Genomic DNA, 18330 nt, shown 5'->3' with positions numbered 1-18330 from the left:
TATAAAACGTGGATAAAACCACACATAACCTGCGGAATATAGGTGTGGGGACGCAATAATAAGGAAGCATATTGTATTCACAGAAAATTGCAGTTCGTGTTTTTTATTTTGCATTTAGAGATGGGAAAACTCCTACAGCTCCAATACTTAAAAGATTGCGAATCCTAACTTTGTATAATTAGGATGATATATCAATCTCTACCTTCATGTCTGATCTGTTTAATAAACATTTGCCTCATTGCCTTGATAGATTATTGTGCCATTCTAGAGTATAGCTACTCCACAAGGCAAACTGAAGGTGGACAATTACGTCTCCCAAAATGTAGAACGACACGAGGTCGATTTTAATTGTCTTTTGAATTTTGTAATAGATTACCTATTCATGTCAGAGTATGTAACCACATATTTTTTGAACAAATCATAAATTAAAAATCCATGCAAATAGTCTGTATATGTACAACAATTCTATTTCAGATTATAAGTTTGTAACTTGTAAGACATTGTTAAACTGTAGTCTATTTTATAATATCGATTGAATTGGTAAATTCCCTTTTTTGCTCCTGAAGGTTACTTGTACAAGATCCATTTTTAGCTGTAAGGCGCTAGGATCGACGAGCACATATGCTATTATCTGGCCCCTTTTACCAACCAATATTTTGTCTTCTTGTATATGTAGGTATGGTTGTATGAAATGCATGGTTATTATAAATAAATAAAGTTGGTAAATAAAGTTGATGTGTTTTCATGTTACATATTGTATATCTTGTTTTCTTAAAGGGTTGGCCTCTAATACGAGGTTTGTTTCCTTTTTGGCCACTGCCTTCCTCACTTTTTATAATTCATCTCATGTATTGTCTTCCATTTGTCTGTTTATATATGTATTTTTATCTGTTGATCTCTTGAGGAGAAATAAATGAAAGTGAACTAAATAAACAAATCTAATAAAAAATTCATACATCGACAGGATTGTAGCTATAAAAGTGATGTACATGTATATGGAAATAAATTAACATCAACACAAATCAGTCAAATGAAATGAATTCAACTTTGAAAGTATCCAGAAGGAATTACCTTTGAAAAAATTGCTGCTCCTTACCCAGAAAAGAATAGGGAGCTGGTACGATGATGAAAGCCTTTATGATAGCAACCTGCCATTAAGCGCGCAGGGTGACCATATGATAGAATACGTCTCAGGGAGTGGAGATGGTGCACATTGTGTGCGTGAACGGATTCGATGACTGGAGTAATAATTCTATAACAGTGCTTAGAGAAGTTATTCCGTATCAGGTACTAAATACACTCAAATTATTCTTAATAAATTAATGTTTTATAATGCTGGAATAATAAACATGCACACCAAATAGTACTAGGGTCTAACGAACCGTTGCCTCTCAGAATTGGTATCATTTTCAGTAGGTTCGTTTAATTTTCCAAGCTTTCCTTGGTGAAACAACAAACTACTGTTACAAATTACACAAAAATGACACAGAGTATATGCATTTCACTTTGCTTAATAAAACAATTATGCTTACATTACCGTAAAACAATGTAAATGAAAGGAAAATGTGCGATCCCCTGCCTTTGAACCATTTACAAAATATTCCACAAAAATAGTATCAAAATAATTAGTAAGAGTTACTCTACCTAACCATGTCACATACAGTCTAGTTTTGAACAATTTAAAAGTGTTGCATTTTGATTGACTCCATGGTAGGCAATATCTTGCTATGAGATGTGTTCCCCTTAAAGGTCCGAAGTTTTGGTGGAAAAATTGGGTGGATAGTGATTCTTTACAATTTTGAAACATTTGGATGCCCCTATGGATTTATTATGAGCACTAGAAAATTTAGCCCCTAAAACACTTCGAGAAAAATTGAATATAAAAATTGTCCGGTGCTCCCGGTAAATTTTTGATAAATTTCAAATAGCGCCTACGGCCGTCACAATGGTAGCTGGCTAGCTGCGACCATGAAAATCTCAGAGTATAGTAGTGATATAATATAATTTCGAAACCAGAATAGCTAATCGGCTGATTTTAGTAAAGAAACATTGTTTTATAGCTTAATTAATATCTTGACCTTGAGAGGGAGCTATACAACATAAAGAGTTTATTATTTACAATTTCATAACTTTAAACTCGTTTTCAACCGCGACAACGATCACTGAATATCGGATCGCATATGCTTCCAATATGTTCATTTGAACCAAATTCATGACCCCATACCAAAACTTTGTATTACTTAACCCTCGGCGCGGCATGCTAGTCTAATACAGGTGTCGTGCTATAGTGGTTCATTCACTTGACTCTCAACCAGAAGGTTGAGGGTTCGAATTCCAGCATGGCATTAACGTCCTTTTTGAAAGACATTAATCCAATTTTACCACTCTCCACCCTGGTGGGCCGGTACCCCGGTAGATGCGAAAGTACAGAGCTAGTCAGTTAATTGTTCAATCAAGAAACGAAGATCAATCAAGAAACCCAGAACAGATTAAGAGTCCAACTCCTCCAATATACCACCACCTCACCCTAATTAGTGACACCCCCCCCCCTCCCCCCCCCCCCCCCACGCCCATCATTATCATCACACATCACTGTAGAGGTCAGTGCAATGACCCCGTTATTCTAGTATTCAATATGGCGCAGACTGGTGTACTTCCGTTTGTGAGGGGTGTGGATCTCAGCCGCAATGATTTTCGGGTTTGTTAATGTTACATGTTCATTTATGTATTGTGAAATGTTTGAAATTGGTTGTTGATGTAGTATTCCGCCAGAGTGAAAAGGTTTTAGTTGTTTGTTGGGTGCAGTAAAGGAAAACATACCGGTAGCCGTATGCCAAATTGTGTGTGTGGTCCCATATGTTTAAATCTTCGTTTGTAAAAACGCTGCGCATAAAATAAAAGGCAGCGGCAGCCACACAATGCATAGCTGCATTACTACCCTGGCCTGGCTGTGTATTAAAAGCTGTGCTATTGATTCTCAACATTTTAAACACTACTGTACAAAACTCAACTGATTTCACTAAAAATCGGTACTCTAGTAACAATTGATGACACCTAAAGAGACTCTAGAGTAAAACTAGGGTGTCTGATCGCGCACCCAATGTTGTGTGCTAAAACCCTTCCCATAGAGATTGTACGCTTCCCTATGTGGTCTACGTGCATTGCGCGACCATCCAAAATTGGTCAATGATTTTATGAAAAAATTTGAAATTCAAACCTTTATAACAAATGATCCTGAAGGTGAAACTCAATAAATGAGGTGTCATATGAAAGAGCAGGTTTTTCTCCATATTCCCCATAGGGGGCCACCCCCAGAATTCTAAAAATATCTTGGTCAAAACAGCGATTGAAATGTTGTTTGCATCCTAGCTCCAAAATTTGCCACTTTCCTGAGCTGCGCCCCCGCGGCTTAAGCAGGGCTAGACGTAAGGATAATATCCAGATGCTTTTTTTTTCGCTAGCCCCAAGGGATCATTTGTTATAACAGTTTGAAAATACCCTTCCCACATTTTTGGAATCAGCTAATTAGGGAGGCGTGAGCTCCGCTCAGTCCAAACCATGGTTACATCGTAACATGTGCGCTTATAGTGAATGAAAGTATGGGCGGCCGATTCTCGCCATAGAACCCGGAAGTGAATACACGTTGTAGTCAATGGCAATATCGCGGAGATTGTCTCCGCGATATTGCCATTGACTACAACGTGTATTCACTTCCGGGTTCTATAGCGGGAACGGCCACCCATACTAGTCAATGGCACATATCGCGGAGACAGCGTGGCTCAAGCTTGCAAGTCGCGCATTGGCTGAGCAACTTGCGTACGATATGCATACGCTTGCATATCGCGCGATACAGCTGTTTGGCTAAATTTAGCAAAACAACATAACTCTGCGTGTACGTCTTTTTCGTCGATTCTGAGCAAAATGCTATGAATATTTCAGCATTTTGAAGGGGCTGTATCTTTTGATAGAAACATCGGCGAGACTTGAAATTTGAAATGTATTATTCTGATTACATTTTTAATTCAAATATCAAACAAAAATGGTGAAAAACGATCCCAAATTGAAAATTGAAAAATCGTTCAGACACCCTAGTAAAACCACCAAACTTCGGACACCGCCAAACTTCGGACAAAAATTACTTCAACGGCTCGAACGCAAAATATGAGCCTAGCTCAGGCGGGTAACTTGCATGCATTTGATACTATTACTAACCTACATCGTTAGTACAGAAAGTTAGGGCAGGTTGCCGTCTGCAAAACTAAAAAAAACATCGAATTCAGAGACAGATTTCAGGTTACCTGGATTTTTACAGTCCCTTAACAGGGGAGTTAAGGTATAGAGCCTTCAATATATCGATTACAAACAAATCCTTGGCATATTTCACGTGGTTTCTGCCAAAATTATGGGAGCTTATGAGATACTTTTTCACTCTATCGCGAAAATTTTCTAATGGCGGCCATTACCACGGACCTAGGGGTACTATACAGGTACCCCTACCAGAAGGTGGCGCTCTTCCAAACTTCGGACAGGCAACATTGAGTGTCATTTTGACTACGAAAAAATAGCGCTTTCGTAAGATTTTAGCACCAAAATATTGTGTGAGTGTTGTGAAAAACACCTTTCTGATAGTTCTACCTAAAATAAATCTACCCAAAACGAGAAAATAATACTTTTTTCATGAAATCAACGCAGTCAAACTTACCCCCGTCGTACCATTTTTGATCCGGTTTCCAAACCTCCGATGAATGCGCACTTTAGCGCGCGCGCTATACGTGCGCTGTACGTGCGCTATGCGCTATACGTGCGTTATACGTGCGCTACTCATGAACGTCCGAAGCTTGGCAAGTGCGTCCGAAGCTTGGCATGAAAAAAGGTTCGGCGGGTAAGTAAATAATTCTAGTTTTCCATTTCCTTTACTAATTTTCTTTTCATGATATACATAAACAGTATTTGCACAATAATAGTATATTTTGATCTTTCAATAATTAAAAAAAGAATTTAATGTTTTCCCCCGTTTTGTCTTAAGTGTCCGAAGTTTGGCGGTCTTACTCTAGTTGTAGTAAAATAGATCTAGGTCTAGTCTACCATTTATTTTAACTTACCGATGTTAGAAAGAATAATTCAAACTGTAAGTAGGTATGTTACAATGTGTGTGCTTTCGCCATGAAGGTTTCTGCCATGGGGCTGTTATGCACTATTGGAGACCAATTTGGATAGCCTAGGTAAATGTGATCTTTTGATGGGCTGATTAGATTTTTGTTTCATGATTTATATTGGATGAGAAGAATGACATTGTTATCTTTCATTTCATACTAAATTTGTTATGATTTATGTTTTCGGCAGTTTGTTTTGCTGCACTGTTTCACAAGAGCCGTGTTTAGTGCCATTCTGTACCCTGATCCCACCTACAGGATTTGAAAAAAAGTATCTAGGATGATTGGTTAACATGTGAATTTGCTTTTGGTGAAATTTCAGCAAAATCTATCGATTAGAAATATGTTTTTTGGGATGAGGAATGTGAAAATGTCATGCAAAAATGATGGCCCGATTAGCGGTTTTTGTGTATTTACATACATTTTGGGGCGATTTTATGTAATGAAATGGAATCTTTCGGTCACATTTGAGATCACAACTTTTGGTTTAAAAACAAAGGAAAACAAAGCAATTAAATACATGATTTCCGGGCGTTTAAAATTGGCATAACTTTCTTATTACTGGGGCTATTACGATAAATGAGGCATCAAATAAAAGGTCTTATCAAGCTCTGTCTAATGGCATAAAGCAAGAGCTTGAATTCTGAGATTTAATTTTTTTGTAACATCCCTACTGTAAGTCTGTTGTCATACTTACCGATCTAGCCTTAAGGGCTCCCTTGAAATGTTTTTTATGATATTATTCAAGGGGGCCTTAATTTGCTCCCATAGGGTCCTGTGGAGAGGTAGGTAAACAACATCGCAAATGGGTCCAAAATCACACTTTCCCGCACCCGACCAATATTGGACAGTGCTCCGTGAGGTCACCTTTTTAGGTCAGCCATTGGCATGTTTTATTTTTTATTTTTATTTTTTTAAAATAAAATAACAAAATAATTATAATTTTTTGGGGGGGCTGGGGGGGGGGGGGGGGCACGTCCCTGTTTTTCAATACATTTTGGGCGAATTTAGGGCTGATTTTAACATATTTTTTTGGAGCACTGGATCCGCCACTGAATATTGTGTGGTGTGTATATTTGTGTATGGGTCTAATAATACCTTCCTCACAGCAAGCATGCAGTGCTAGAGGTCAATACGCATTAGCATTGACTATGCTTTGCTGAAGCTTTCGGTCTAATATCATCTACTGTACGCTATGGTCACTCCAGCAAAGCATAGAGAGTCAATGCTATTGTGTATTGATCTCTAGCACTGCATGTATGTGCAGAGACGCCAAGTTCAAAGATCAAGTTCAAGCGCGCGTGCGAGGGTATAACACACGTGTAAGGTATAGCCTTTTTTCTAAATCTAGCGCGCGCCGTGCGTGAGAGCATTTCCAGACCCTCCAAATGCGTGATGTCACGCTTAATGCGTGACACTTGGTAGCTCTGTATGTGTGAGGCAAGGAGTGGACTTTTTGAACTTTTTTGCCTGTAAAATACTCAACAAATACAACATAACATAGGTTGTTGTGTTATATTTGTCTTACATTTTGTGGTATTAAACTACATTATTTTAATGTTAGAATAGAAAAAAAATTGTGTAAACTTACTTTTAAGGCACCTTTTCTCTCCCTGGTCCAGAGTCTTTGCACATTCGTTACCTCAGCCATAACGTAGCGGTCGCAATGTGCTATTTTTCTATGGCGCGTCATGTTCCCAATAATTCAGATACCGGTAAAAACTATTTATCACTGATAAACATTGTTTATCGCCGATTAAACACCATTTATCGCCGAGCGATAAAATATTTTTATCGACAGATAAACATTGTTTATTGGGGAAAACTTTTCATCACTCAATAAACACAGTTCATTTTGATAAACACTATTTATCCCCGATAAACAGTTAATCCAGATAAACACTGTTTATCGAGTGATAAACATTTTTCAATCAAAAATGGTGTTTAAAAAAAAAAAAAAAAACGAACAAAACAAAATAATAGTAATTTTCTCGTAAAACACTATCTGGTGACGGCCGCGTCAACATCAAAAACTTAACCAAGGGTTAAGTTTTTGAATTTTTGATATAATTTTAAAAGTATAAGTTCTTAGTCAATGAAACTTGGACTATTGGGTAATCAAGTCTCCCCAATCATGTGAGTAGTATTTCAGGTCGCTAAGTTAAGGTCAAAGGTCATTTTAGGTCAACAAACTTAGACTTTGTTGTGGCATCAACATCCAGATTTTGTTTTTTTAGCATATTTTCAAAATTGATTGTTCAAATTCTATGAAACTTGTACCCAAGGGTTATCAAGTATCACAAATCACATGACACAAATTCCATGTCATAAGGTCAAAGATCATTTTAGGTCAGTAGTAGTACTCAGTAGACTTGAATTATGTTTTCACAACTTAATATGAGAATTAATAAATCAATTTTTTCGTATTAATTTGTTCATATTTTATTCAAGTTATCAATCGTGGTACAATTAATAGTAAATAATTCTTCTGATGATTCTTAGTCAACATTCTCTTCAAAATATGTCCTGTACCATAGTGGTATAGTTATTGTACCATCACCATCGTAGTCCGTAGTTCATAGTCCCATATGTGCAAATTCGTGCTGGTTTTGACTTGAGTTTTTTTTTTTTTTTACTCTTTCGCCTTAAAGGCCGCACCCCGACTTTTTTATATTTTCTCTTTCAAAAATACTGCGGCCTTTTAGCCGGCAAATACGGTTGTTGATAAACATAGTTATCGGCGATATACACCAGTTTACGGGCGATATTATTGTTCATGTGAATTATTGGGCAAATGGGGCGCCATAGAGCGTGCGTATAATTAATGTATGAGAGTGCTGCCGGGCCACTTATTATAAGACGTACGTAACATTAGAAAATGGAGGTACCAGTACAGAGTTGAGAACGATAGACCAAATCGGCAGAAGTCTTGCTAGAACTACTGGAAACTCAAGTAAAATTCATAAACGAAACTGGTAAATTTGATTTGTTTGTTATTTGTTATCAATATTGAGTGGTTAATATGTATGATAACAGTTTAGAAGGGTAGCTGCAGCAGGTTTTATGTACTGTACTGCAGTACAGTGTTGCCTCTTTTACTACACAGCCAGGATAATGATGCAGCTATGTGTGCCTATGGTATACTATATTTACCAATGTTATGTTTGCAGGGAGATGTCTTTCCGAGTGCTGTGGCTGACATGTCTGGCCTTCGCTGGCTACGACTCAACCAGACCAACCTGGAGATGCTACCAGATGAACTTTCACAACTCAATAAACTGGTATGTATAGCCTGGTTTTCCCACTAAAGGAAGCATTAGTTTGTTTTAGTTTGTGTAAAAGAAACCTGTTCAGATGACCTTTATCAATTGATTTTCAAATACCACTGTACAATACTCACCAAAATTCACTCAAAATAGACTCTTTAGTGACAGCTGATGACACCTAAACAGCAATAAAATACAATCAATTCAACTCACCAATGTTGGAAAAAATACTTTTAAGAAAAAAATACTTCATGCAAGTGGACTTCCCATATATATTTATATATTTATGTGTTAGAGATCAAGACGAGGGTTCAGCAGAGATGCCAACCCTCCCGATTTCATCGGGAGGCTCCCGATTTTTCACCCCAACTCCCGACCTTACGATCTCCATCCTTATCCTCCCGATATTATGATATTTTTGCACTGATCAGTATATTTATCTTCGAATTGAATGAGAAATATCGTCTGCTAACTTTAGCATGTAGTAATTCAACTATGTTCGCTGCTACCGAATTCTACGTAAAAGCAAAAAAAATAAGGAGCAGCGAAAGATTGGCTCAGTAGCTCGCATGCTTTGCAGCTGCATGCGATGCGCCGAACGGGATTTCACTGCGGACCAGCCCGGCGGTCCCGGCCGACCGCTGTGTGAGTGGCCGCTGGAGTTGAAGATAGTGGAGTCGCGCAGTGGAACATTGAAGGGCGATTTTGGCGTAACCAATTTTTTGAAATTGACACGGAATGGCGGAAAAACAGCAAAAGAAGACCAAAAAATGGTCTCAAAAGTATAAGGCCGAATACAGTCTTCAGTTCCCGTGTATTCGGAAGTCTGATAGAGGAATTCATCATGCATTTTGTACGATATGCAGCGTTGACATTTCAGTTGAGCACGGCGGTCGTGATGATATTCGGAAGCACGTTGGGATCAAACGGCACACAGACATTGCGAAGGCGAGATCTTCGGGCAAGAGTACCCTTATGACTTATTTCACCAAGCAAGGGACGAGCGAGGAAGAGGATGTTACCAGAGCCGAGCTTTTCTTTACTGGATTTATAGTGGAACATAACTTGCCAATAGCTGTCGCAGACCACGCTGGCCCTCTATTTCGAAAGATGTTTCCAGACTCGAAAGTGGCTTCTAAGTATGGTTGTGCAAGAACAAAAACTTCAGCAATAATTGGTGAGTTATCGAATGTGACTGCTTCAGCTATTGCCGATATTGCTAGATCATTTCCATTCAGCTTAGCTACAGATGGTAGTAATGATGGTGGTGATTCTCAGCTTTATCCTGTCTTGATTATGTACTATGATGACAGCGCTGGGGTTGTGAAGCAAGGTTTGCTAAGTTTGCCCGCATGCAAACAAGATTCCACAGGAGTAAACATCTACAAACTGCTTCATAGTGAGCTTAATGACAGGAAAATTCCATGGGGAAATTGTGTGTCCTTTTGTGCGGATAATGCTTCTGTCATGTTGGGCAAGCACAAAGGTGTTGCTGCTTATATCCACAAAGAAAATCCAGAGTGCTACATCATGGGATGTCCATGCCATATGATCCATAATACAGCCAAGAAGGCAGCTCAGGCCTTGCCAGTTGCATTGGATGACTTTCTCGTTGATATCTATTACTACTTAGACAAAAGTAGTAAACGTATCAAAGGAGTTAAAGCACTGCAAGAACTCTGTGATGCCCCTACACATAAGATACTGAAGCATGGCGCAACAAGATGGTTGTCACTTGGCCAGTGCCTAGACAGGCTGATAGAACAGTGGGAGCCTCTTCGCCTCTTCTTCAAAGAAGAAGTGCAAAGAAAAATGAAACCAGTGAAAGCCATAACATTGAGGAAGAAGAACGCTGTTGTTGTATCTCCTGGAACTGCAGGATCTAAAGCTACAATTAGCTCTCGTGGGGCAGGAGTTCCCGCTACCCTTAAGTTAGCCTCTGCCTCAAAACAGACAACAGGGACAGCATCAAAATCAATGGTGAGAGCAGGTAGCAGCACCTGCCCTTCAAGTTCTTCTACAGGCAAAGGAGGACCCAAGTTAAGTTCTGCTTTTGCCAAGTCTGTTGATAAAAGCTCAGCAAAACCCTCAAGTCAGAAGCCTACGCCTTCCTTGGCTGCACCTACTAGCTCTCACCTCAAGCGTAAAGGTGCTCCGACCTCTTCTGCTGCCAGCAAACACAAGTGCAATCAGCCTGCAGCTAGCAGTGCATCTTCCTCCCACACCTTGCAGGAATCCAGAGAAAAACGTGCCAACAGGATGTTCTTGTCACCCCAAACCAAACTCTATTGCTTCTTCCTTCGATATGCAAACAGGCTTTTTGAGAAGGGGAATCTTCTGCTCCAAAGGGAAGAACCTTGTATCCATCTCCTCCACAGAGAACTCAATGGACTACTGAAGGATATCTTCATCCGGTTTTTGAAACCATCATCAGTGTCATCAGTTGCTCTGTTAGAAGTACCTTACTCTGACAGAAATCATCAGAAGAATGATGAGGAACTCATGATTGGGAAGGATGCCAAACTATACATAAGAGAACAGAGAAGCCTAGAGAAGTCAACCTTCACTCTGAGTGAGTCAGACATCCAAGGTTTCTTCAGTGCTGTTCGCTCGTACTATGTGAAAGCCTGTGCTTACATCTTCAAAACCTGGCCTCTAGATGATGAATTAGCAAAGCATGCTCAGGTGCTGGATCTCAAGCAACACCAAGAAGTGGGGTTTGACTCTGTGGAGTTTTTCGTCAAGAAATTCCCCTGTCTGTTGGGTGACGGTGATGTTGACAGTCTGGAGAGTGAATTTGCCCACTACCAGGCAGACACCTCCATAGCTTCAATTGCTACTGAGACAGTAAGAGTGGATGAGCAGTGGCATCGGATTTCTCAGCTCCCAGATCCCTGTACTGGTGCCAAGATGTACCCTACTTTGACCAAAGTGATGAAGGGAATCTTGGTCATTCCGCATTCCAATGCATCATGTGAGAGGGCATTCAGTATCGTGAGAAAAAACCACACCGAATTTCGGCCAAACTTAAGTGTTAAAACCTTGGAAGCGCTACTGATTGAGAAGCTCGCCCACAATACCCCTTGCTTCAACAGAGAATACAGCAAAGAAATCATCAACAGGGCTAAGATAGCCACAAAACTGTCACTTAAAGCTGCCAGCACTAGTGCCAGCAAGTAAGGTAAGAAGAATATTGATTATCTACGTCAAAATTCATCTTCTACTGTCCCCTCAATTTTTAAAAATGTATATTCCAAAAAAGTGCCTATTTAATATTTTTTTGTAATTTGTACAATGTATGTTATTTTTAAAAAAAAGTGGGAATTATTTAACTAAATACACATGTAAAATGCTCCAAAATAAGGCTCAGATCGCACCAGAGAGCATCTAGAAACCCCAGAGCTTCCAGGGCCCTAAGGCGGGCCCTGGACCCCGCCGCATGGATCGAGCGCTACGCGCTCGAGATGTGCGCTATGCGCACATTATTTGGTGTCCTAGCAAATCCTCCCTATTTCTGATTTTCAAAAGTTGGCATCTCTGGTTCAGTAACACAAAGACGTAACTCCATATTTTGCCAAAATGAGCATGTGATATCAAAATGTTCAGAAAAATGTGGACTTTCCAGGAAACGTAAAGACTTAACTCCACCCAACACCCAATGGAAGTCAATGGCTAGTGAAACATAGACTTAACTCCTTAAGGCCCAAGTGCTCAGTGACAAAATAACCACTTTTTCTCAAAATGGAGTTACGTCTCTGTGCCACTGACCCCTCAAAGTGTTGTCCATCGATCAATGTATATTTATTTGTGAAGTCATAAATTGTGTTCTTGTGTTATTTATACCTTGCATCCCATTTCCTCACCCACACTCTATTAAAACAGGAGCACCTCCACATGTCGAGGAATAACCTGATCCAGATCCACGGCGACCTTCCCACAATGCAGTGCCTGCGCACCTTGAACCTGCGGCACAACAAGATCCGTAACTCCGGGATTCCCAACGATATCTTCATCCTGGAAGACATGACCGTTGTCGTAAGAGTTTCATCTTCATCTACATTTTATTATTCAAGAGATACATGTACTGTTACAGTAGATGTATATCATTCATGACGTGAAGTGAGAATCAAATATGCTTACAAAATTATGAAATTCCTTTAATTTGAAGAAAAAAATGGGGGGGGGGGGGGATGGAATTTCATGAGAACAGTCATCACGAAGAAACTTGTTTTTGTCCATGGTAATGCTGAAATACTGAGAGAGAAGGGAGCTGTTGCTTTTGTAGTAATGGTTGGATTTAAAAAGCACTTGAGGACCTAAAGTGCTGAATCCTATTAATGTCAGTTTTAGCTAAGCTTCTATAATTAGACTTAAAGATATTACCACAAGTACCCATACTGTACTTCATGCAGGTTAAGCGTGCCAAATGTATATGTACAGCTATATAAAAATTAAATATTATTACTATTATTTACCATCATCATCTTAAGTTTGTAAGAAATGTATGTCAGCCTTCAGAAGCTGCTCTGCTGGTAATCTAGATAATCATTCCTTCTTTGCAGGATTTTAGCCACAATCAGTTATCGGCTATACCAGAGGACATGGAGAAAGCCAAGTCTCTTCTCGTCCTCAACCTCAGCTTCAACAAGTAAGTATTAAAGCCCCACTGTACTATATGTACTTATAACTAATTGCGCCCTCTATATAGCAAACAATACCTAATCGGTGCCTGTTGGTCCCCCATGATCCTCTTTTTCTTTTGTTAATTGAGAGCTGATTTGATGAGATAACCACCTGTCAGTGACCTTGCAGGGAGGTCTAATCCCCCTGGCCAAACTAGTACAGGCTGGCTTTAAATGGTTAGATGCCATGGGTGGTAGTTGTGTAAGTAATGATTTCAATTGCATACCATGTTGCTACATTGTAAATATTGTTACTTTTCCCTGAAACCTGGACAAAAAAACAAAAATATGTCCATATATTCATGAAGTGAAATTTAAAACCAAAAAAATGTTAGTAAACTTTATGGTACAGTAGGTGGTTAAACATAGAGTTTGTTGTTTACTCTTAGGTATTTTTTCTTTCTGTCAAAGGAAGAGAGAGGAGAGAGAGAAGAAGAGAGAAAGACAGACAGAAGAAGAACGGGAGATGTGTAGAAAGAGAGATTAGATAGAGAAAACATAAGAAGAGATGAAAGAGGAGTGAGAAAAGAAAAGGAGATGCAAAGAAAGAGAGATAAGAGAGAGAAAAACTGAGAAGAGAAGAGAGAAAGACAAATAGAAGAAGATGAGATGTGAAGAAAGAGAAATATGAGAGAGAGAGTAAAGAGGAGAGAGAGAAGAAGAGAGAAAGGCAGATAGAAGAAGAGGAGATATGAAGAAAGAGATTAGAGAGAAAAAATAAGAAAAGATTAAAGAAGAGAGAGAGAGAAAAGAATAAAGACAGTTAAGAAGAGATGAAAAATGTAGAAGTTGAATAGAAGAAAAGAAAAGAGAGATGAGGAAGAGAGACAGAGAAAGAGAGAGAGAGATGAAAGATAAAGAGAGAATGAGAGGGCAAGGTTCAGATGTGGGCATTTTAATACACTCTTACGAAATACATATGTGAAAAAGGGGACTTTCCCCATCAATCCTATGTAGGTGAAAGTACCCTGACTGATCTCTGTACCACTCATTCTTACTTTCACTCTGCAGCATCAAGGAAATCCCATCGCAGTTGTTTATGAACCTCACTGACCTCATCTACATCAACTTCAGTGACAACAAACTAGGTGAGTTAAAGAGCAGGTTCACTTCTTGGAAAGGTGAAAAATAAGTTGTGATTTTAAAAGTTTTTTATGTTAGTGTGAAAAATATCCTTGCAAAAATGTCTCTTGAAAGTTGAAAATGATAGCTCTTTGGATGACAAGAAGAAGCTGCAGGTTGTGGACAAAACTTATCTTTGAACAGCACATGTGACTCCCAGCTAGACTGAGGGACTGTAAGGCAAAATCAGTTAAAAAAGACAAGTTATGAACATCAAGATGAATGAACAAATTCTGCTTGAAGCATCTGCCTACAGAAAACCCCAGAATGTTTTGTATGTGATGTGATGTGATGTATTATATATAGGAATAAAATAAATACAAAGTAAACTAACTTTCTCTTTCATTTTTAAGGCTGATAATTCTTTTGCCTGCAACTTTTGATTTGTTGAAGTAGATGTATAATGTACAAACATTTTAGATTACCTTTTAACACTATTCAGCTAAGCCAAGAACACATAATTCTGAATGATGTTACGCACAGATAAGGCTCTTCTTAAAGCTCTGGGTACAAACTAGTCAGGCTTTTGAGTCATGCTATGTCATTTTTTCCTTCATTTTTAATATACTTATTCCAGTATCTGTTTGATTCAATGACAATACCTTTAATTCTAGCAGTATAGAATTCCCTTTCACCAGGAACAATTGAAATTTTGGGGAAGTTGCTGGGCGTGGAGCAAAGTGTCAGTTGCCAAACCTCAGATCTAGAACAGGAAATAGAAAGTTATGTTGAAAACTATCCAAAAGGAAGTCCTTGTCGTGATACATGGTTTCCTTCCTTATACGTTTTGTAGTGAAACATATTGTTAGCTGGTTAAAAAAAAACGAAAATCATATCATTATCTGATGGGCGCCTGCCTTGTTTGGGTTATGTTAGGTTCTATTGCAGGGATTAACGAGCGTGATTTCTGTGACGTTTATTCTCATGTTCATTGTATAGCCGTCTTATTGGATATGAGATCACTTTCAAAGGTCATCATCAAATTGTCTGATTTTTTCACATACTCTTTGCAATCTTGTCTATTTTTTCAGATATTTTAGATTCTCTTGCAGGAATTAACGAGGGTGACTTCTGTGATGTTAATTCTTATGTTCATTGTATGGCCGTCTTATTGGATATGAGATCACTTTCAAAGGTCATCATCAAATTGTCTGATTTTCTCACATACGCTTTGCAATCTTGTCTATTTTTTCAGAAATCTTTGGTTCTCTTGCTGGGATTAACTTCAGTGATTCATCAAACGTTAATTCCCATGTTTATTGTATGGCCATCTTATTGGATATGAGATCACTTTCAGAGGTCACCATCAATGTTTCTGTATTTTTCACAAATTATTTGCAATCTTCTCTTTATTTTCAGAAATTCTTCCACCTCAGATGCGAAGGCTGACCAATATACAGACGCTGATCTTCAACAACAATCCACTACTCCATTCACAACTCAGGTAAGAAATGTTCATTGTGTTTGATTGAACTGTACCGTGGTCAAGTGGTTACGTCACTGGACCTTGGATCACAAGTACTGGGTTCACATTCCCGTCACAGTACTCTTTTCCGTTGGCAAGAGACTTGTCTACATTCGCCACACCCGACCAATGTGAGATAATTGGGTACTTACAAAAAAATTACCTCAAATGCTACAGCGCCTTATATCAGTATAGCTGGGATATAGATGGGTAATAATTTCTTAGGAAGCTCAGAGAGATGTATAATCTGGGGCCCGTCTTACAAAGAGTTGATATTGATTGCAATGTACATGTATGTGCGATTGATATCAACTGCAACTATGTACATAAGGCCATGTAAAATTGATTACATGTTGATCGTCCGGATTTTTTGAAAAAGAGGAGGAGGGTGTACCATGTTATTTGATATTTGATATTTCAAAATGGCCGCTCAAAATGGCCGCTCGGTACATTTTCCCCGACAGTCGAGGCTATTTTTTTTTCAAGATGGCCGCCGACAATTTTTTTTTTTTAAATCAGAAATAGAGCCATTTTAGCAGTGTTTTTCATGTTTTTTTTCTTTCAAAAAAAAAAAAATCAAAAAAAAAATCAAAAAAATAGGAGGCGGCCCCCAAAAAGGAAGCGGGCGGGGACGATCAACATGAAATCAATTTTACATGGCCTAAGAGATAGGAGACTGCACACTTGCGATTGATTTGGATCAATCGCAACTCTTTTATAAGACGGGGCCCTCATATGCGCTATACAAGAATTAGATATAGGGTACATTAAAATTTGCTTTAGTGACCACCTGCATAGAAAGACCACATTTCTGTAAAGACCATATTTTCTGTATCACTTCAATACTCTTTCTCATTTATAGGAACATGTACATAAATACCACCTGCCTATAATGACCACTTGTCTTGTCTCCTTTGAGCAGTCTTCATATACAGATTTCATGGTACTGCTTTAGTGACCACCTGTATAGAAAGACCACATTTGTTTGTTTCCCTTGAAAATGGTGTCTAATTGAAACATATACTTAAGAAACATGTCTACAAATATTACTTTTTGTCTTTCCCTTAAGCAGTCTTTATATACAGGTTTCATGTTAATATTACTACTCATTTTACCTTCTGTCAGGCAATTGACGTCTATGACCCAGCTCCAGACCCTTCATCTGCGCAACACCCAGCGGAACCTGACCAACATCCCGCCCCAGCTGGATGCCCTGGTTAACCTGGCTGATGTTGACCTCTCATACAATGATCTAGAGAGCGTGCCTGATGCCTTCTATTCCCTATCATCTCTCAAGAGACTCAACCTGAGCAATAACTGCATCACACAGCTGTCTGCGATTGGTAAGGGATCATGCCTTTGCCAGACTTTTCTTTCATTTTCAATTGTCTCATCTTTCTAAGCTGGGACCCGTTTCACAAAGCCTTTTTTCAATGACAAATGACAAAAATCAGTGACAAATCTGTTGACAACCAATCAGAAGCAAGGATTTCAGTAGCTTATAACAAAAACTTTCATTTGTCACTGCCGACAAGTTTTGTGAAACGCCTCCTCAGGATGACATTGAATGTACGTCAATTTTCACATACGGTGGTTATTGTTTTGACATGGTGAATGATGTGACATTCTCTTCACCAAATTAGCAACCCCACCATTGTTCACTTCAAACAGTTCTCTCTTCAGTTTGCTCCCCAATGGCATAAGCCCAATCAAAAAGCATTTTCAGCCATCTCATGATGTGTCTGACTCCTTCTTTTATCCCACTTCTCACTCTTGAATAAGACAGAACACTTTCATATTTCTGATCAGTCTCGCATGATACAGAGATGCCAACCATTACGGTTTCGCCGTATTTGTTACGGTTTTAATGCTCTTGTTACGGCGTTACGGTAAACAATCAAAAGGTTACGGGGAAACGATAAACAAAAGTACATTATAGCGAATGCTGCCTTATCACATAGCCTCCGTACACAGCGCTGCATGTCGCACGCATTTACAAACTCATAAGTTCACTGAATTTGACTACACTGGATAGGCACTTTCGTGCACATGGTCCGTCCACCGCCATCTTGTTTAATTCAGAAACAACACGGCGGCTACGTATGCTACGTGCGGTCGTGCCTTTTGGGGGGAGCATGGGGGTAGATGATCGTGTGCGCGGCGCCCGCAATACCCATTCATAGTATAGTAGCGAAGACTTCGGTGATTCAGCGGGCGCATTGCAAATGCGGTATACGGTATATTGTTGTTCATGAACGCCGGGCCTAGCGGCCTGGGCTGGTGTGTCTGTGGTACTGGTGAGTTTACGTGTGCGTGTGTAGGATACGAGCTCTGCCATTTGACTGTGGATTCGAATTTGCCATTCGACGCTTGAACGAGGTGTTTTCTTCCTGAATATTATCATGGATTCACTCAAAAGAGCGAGTACCCGAGGAGGAGATCCTTTGACTGGAAATAGATTTTAAAAAACGTTTTTATGCACATCTTTATTTTTGACTTAAAAATGGTAGGTTCGAAATGCAGTAAGAGTGATTGGGTGTTTGTGTACATTTTGCGCGAAAATTATGCTGCGGTGTCTTGCGTTACGGAAAGACCCCCAATTGTTACTGACAAAAATGGTAAATGTTACTGACAGCCATCCT

General features: G+C 39.1%; 1 protein-coding gene across 3 annotated transcripts in view; it reads left to right on the top strand.

The window, feature by feature from the left end:
- Window positions 1-2628: 2628 nt before the first annotated feature.
- Window positions 2629-18330, top strand: part of LOC100894086 (protein flightless-1 homolog) — a 45265-nt gene continuing 29563 nt past the window's right edge. Inside the window, exons 1-7 of one of the 3 annotated variants that reach the window (XM_030991426.1) lie at window positions 2629-2698; window positions 8324-8434; window positions 12302-12454; window positions 12982-13067; window positions 14113-14189; window positions 15583-15667; window positions 16814-17031. In XM_030991426.1, the coding sequence (XP_030847286.1) occupies window positions 2636-2698; window positions 8324-8434; window positions 12302-12454; window positions 12982-13067; window positions 14113-14189; window positions 15583-15667; window positions 16814-17031 (793 nt within the window). In that variant the 5' untranslated portion in view covers window positions 2629-2635. Of the gene's footprint in view, window positions 2699-8323; window positions 8435-12301; window positions 12455-12981; window positions 13068-14112; window positions 14190-15081; window positions 15195-15317; window positions 15359-15582; window positions 15668-16813; window positions 17032-18330 lie in introns of those variants that run through there. The other 2 variants (XM_030991432.1, XM_030991436.1) reach the window with 2 other exon arrangements.

This window comes from Strongylocentrotus purpuratus, unplaced genomic scaffold (genome assembly GCF_000002235.5).
Source record: "Strongylocentrotus purpuratus isolate Spur 01 unplaced genomic scaffold, Spur_5.0 spur5_contig_845, whole genome shotgun sequence".
NCBI classification, from domain to species: domain Eukaryota; kingdom Metazoa; phylum Echinodermata; class Echinoidea; order Camarodonta; family Strongylocentrotidae; genus Strongylocentrotus; species Strongylocentrotus purpuratus.
The sequence above is the reverse complement of the archived record's forward strand: the minus strand, read 5'-3'. Positions and strand labels throughout refer to the sequence as shown.